The sequence below is a fragment of the Arachis ipaensis genome, chromosome B09 (assembly GCF_000816755.2).
Source record: "Arachis ipaensis cultivar K30076 chromosome B09, Araip1.1, whole genome shotgun sequence".
Classification (NCBI taxonomy): Eukaryota; Viridiplantae; Streptophyta; class Magnoliopsida; order Fabales; family Fabaceae; genus Arachis; species Arachis ipaensis.
The window spans coordinates 106,099,116-106,102,188 of NC_029793.2; the positions used below are offsets into that span (position 1 = coordinate 106,099,116).

The window sequence follows — 3,073 nt, forward strand, 5'->3', positions numbered from 1 at the left end:
CATAGTCAGTCTCACTCACACCCTTCAAGATCGCACTTCCGTCGACCTCACCCCTCACGCTCGCAGAGTCGCAGTCACCATCGCTCTTCGGTCCTCCTGGGTTAGAATCACCACTGCTGCTCCGTCTAGCCGTCGTCGCTGCTGGTCTCGGTTCTGGGCTCCTGGGTCCTGTCCTTTCGCTCTCTGGCCTCTGGGTATGCTCGTCGGTCCTCTCGCTCTCTGGGTCTCCTTGTCTGTCTTCATCGCCGCTGCTCCTCGCCTCCTCTGTCCTGGTCCTCGCCTCCTCTGGTATGTTAGTTTTTTGGCTTAGGGTTTGAGATCAGAGATTTAGGTTTGTTTGTTATTGTGTTGTTTGATAATGGTTGAGTTTTGATAATGGTTAATAATGGTTGATATTTGATTAAATCTGATGCAGATTTAGAAATTGTTTGCTATTTTTTGTGTTGTTTGCTAATGGTTGAGTTTCGATTATGGTTGATAATGGTTGATATTTGATTAAATCTGATTTCAGATTCATATATTATTTGCTCTTTTTTGTGTTGTTTGATAATGGTTGAGTTTTGATAATAGTTGATAATGGTTGATAATGGTTGATATTTGATTAATGGTTCATATAAATAATTTAAGTTTGTTTTTATTTCAGAAAATATGAATTCTGAAACTGTGAGTAACCTTGTTACTGCTGGAGCTGGTTCTTAGGCTGCTTCGGTCGAGGTTGATGAACCTAGTTCAAAAAGGGCCAGACCAGCAACATCCGATGTTTGGAATTTTTTCAGAAAGCTCAGTCCAGATAAGGATGGAGTAGAATGTTTCGAGTGTAAAGGATGTAAGAAGGTGTTTAAAGCTGGAGGTAAGCGATATGGCACTTCTACTCTAAAACAACATCTTGATAGTTGTACTCAAATTAAGCATGAAGATATTGGTCAGACTATAGCAGAATTGCAACTTAAAATGGGTTTACTTAGGATTGATTCAGGAGTGGCTAGAGATATGTTTTCTTCTTATGTAGTTGTTGGGAATAAGCCATTCAATATGGTTGATGATAGGAGATTTAGAAATTGGGTGAAATATATAAGTCCAACTTTGAAACTTCCTTCTAAGAATACGGTTAAGGCTGACATAGTGAAAGTTCACAAGAGAGAAGCTGCGAACTTAAAAAAATTTAGTTTCCATTCCAAATAGAATTTGCTTAACATCTGATCTTTGGACTTCAAGTACCAATGAGGGGTTTATATGTTTGACTGCACATTTTGTTCATGAGAACTGGAAATTACAGAGTAAAATTCTCAATTTTTGTCATATGCCTCCTTCTCACACGGGATTTGAGTTGTCTTCTAAAATCTTTACACTTTTGAATGAGTGAAAAATAGATAAAAATATTTTTTCCATTACTTTGGATAATGCTTCTTCTAATGATACTTGTGTTGATCACTTGAAAAGTACTTTGGATGTGCATGGTTCATTGTTGTGTGGTGGTGAATTCTTTCATGTTCGTTGCTCTGCTCATATTTTAAATCTTATTGTCCAAGATGGAATGAAAATATGTGGTGATGCAGTGCATAAGATTAGAGATTCTATTAAGTATCTGAGAAAATCTGAAAGTCGAATGGTTAAGTTTAAAGAATATTTTCAAGATATTGAGGGACTTGAGTATACAACTGCATTATGTTTAGATGTTCCTACTAGGTGGAATTCACTTTATGCAATGCTTGCAAGTGCTATTCCATATAAGAAAGCTTTTGAAATGTATAAAGTAAAAGAAGCTGGATTTAGGGAATATTGTCCTTCATCAGATGAATGGAGAAGAACTGAAAAGATATGTAATTTTCTGTTACCATTTTACGAAACTATCAAGTTGATGTCTGGAACTTATTACCCAACATCCAACTTGTATTTTTTACAAGTTTGGCAAATCCAGCTTATTCTGATGAATAGTTTGAAGAATGATGAAGTGCTTATAAGGAACATAGGAGAACAAATGATGATTAAGTTCAAGAAATAATTGGAGGAATATAGTGTTGTTCTTGCATTTGGGGCAGTTCTTGATCCTAGATTTAAACTCAACACTTTGGTTCATTGCTATAATGAGATTGATCCTATTAGTGCTAAAGACAAAGTGGAGCATGTGAAGAGTAAGTTATACAAGCTCTTTGAGGTTTATGACCACAATTTCTCTACAACTGTAGAGAGTTCTTCCCAAATTCCAAGTAATTTTTCTCAAGCAACATCTTCTGCAATTGGAACTCAGCTTATTAAAATTGTTGGTGTAAGTATTTTTATCTTATATTCACTCTACTTGGTTATATGTATTTTTTATTTTTCATGCTTTTTGAGTCATATATTGTTTGCAATGTAAAAGATTTGATGTCCCGTAATCAAGAAGCTGAAGTGAAAAGTGGAAAGAACCAACTTGATATTTATTTGAGTGAGGCAACATTATTTTGCAATGATGCAATCATAGATGTTTTGCAATGGTGGAAAGACAACCATCATCGTTTTCCAACACTATCACTAATGGCACGAGATTTGTTGAGCATTCCTATTACTACCGTGGCTTCAGAATCTGCATTTAGCATGGGTTCTCATATTTTGAATAAGTATAGAAGTCATTTGTTGCCAGATAATGTTGAAGCGGTGATTTGCACCAGAAATTGGATATGTGGATATGATGATTATGGTATAATTATATTTATGACATACATACTTGAGTGATTTTGAACATTATTATGTACTATTTTTCTAATATATTTATTTACTTTTTTTTAGAGGAAGATTTAGATGAGGAAGATATTGCAAAAGGAGAAGGCTATTCTTCAGGAGTTGGTTCCAATTATGTTTATTTTGTTTTGAAGACTATTTGTAATTATGTTTTTGGATTTTGGATTATATTTATTTTGTCTATGGGACTATTTATAATTATGTTTTTGTATTTTGGATTATGATTATTTATTTTGGAGACTATTTATATTTAATATTTGCATTTATATTGATTTAAATAGAAGATATGTCCTTATAAATATTAAAAGAAAAAAAGAAATTTAGGCGGGCTAACCTGCCATTAGGCGGGGCGGGG

At 34.6% G+C, this 3,073-nt stretch overlaps 1 protein-coding gene across 1 annotated transcript; it reads left to right on the forward strand.

Annotated features, from left to right (window-relative positions):
* Positions 1,535-2,712, forward strand: LOC107615728 (zinc finger BED domain-containing protein RICESLEEPER 2-like). The gene is made up of 3 exons (XM_016317766.1): positions 1,535-1,820; positions 2,040-2,270; positions 2,360-2,712. The coding sequence occupies exons 1-3, from the start codon at positions 1,535-1,537 to the stop codon at positions 2,710-2,712; spliced, it is 870 nt and encodes a 289-aa protein (XP_016173252.1).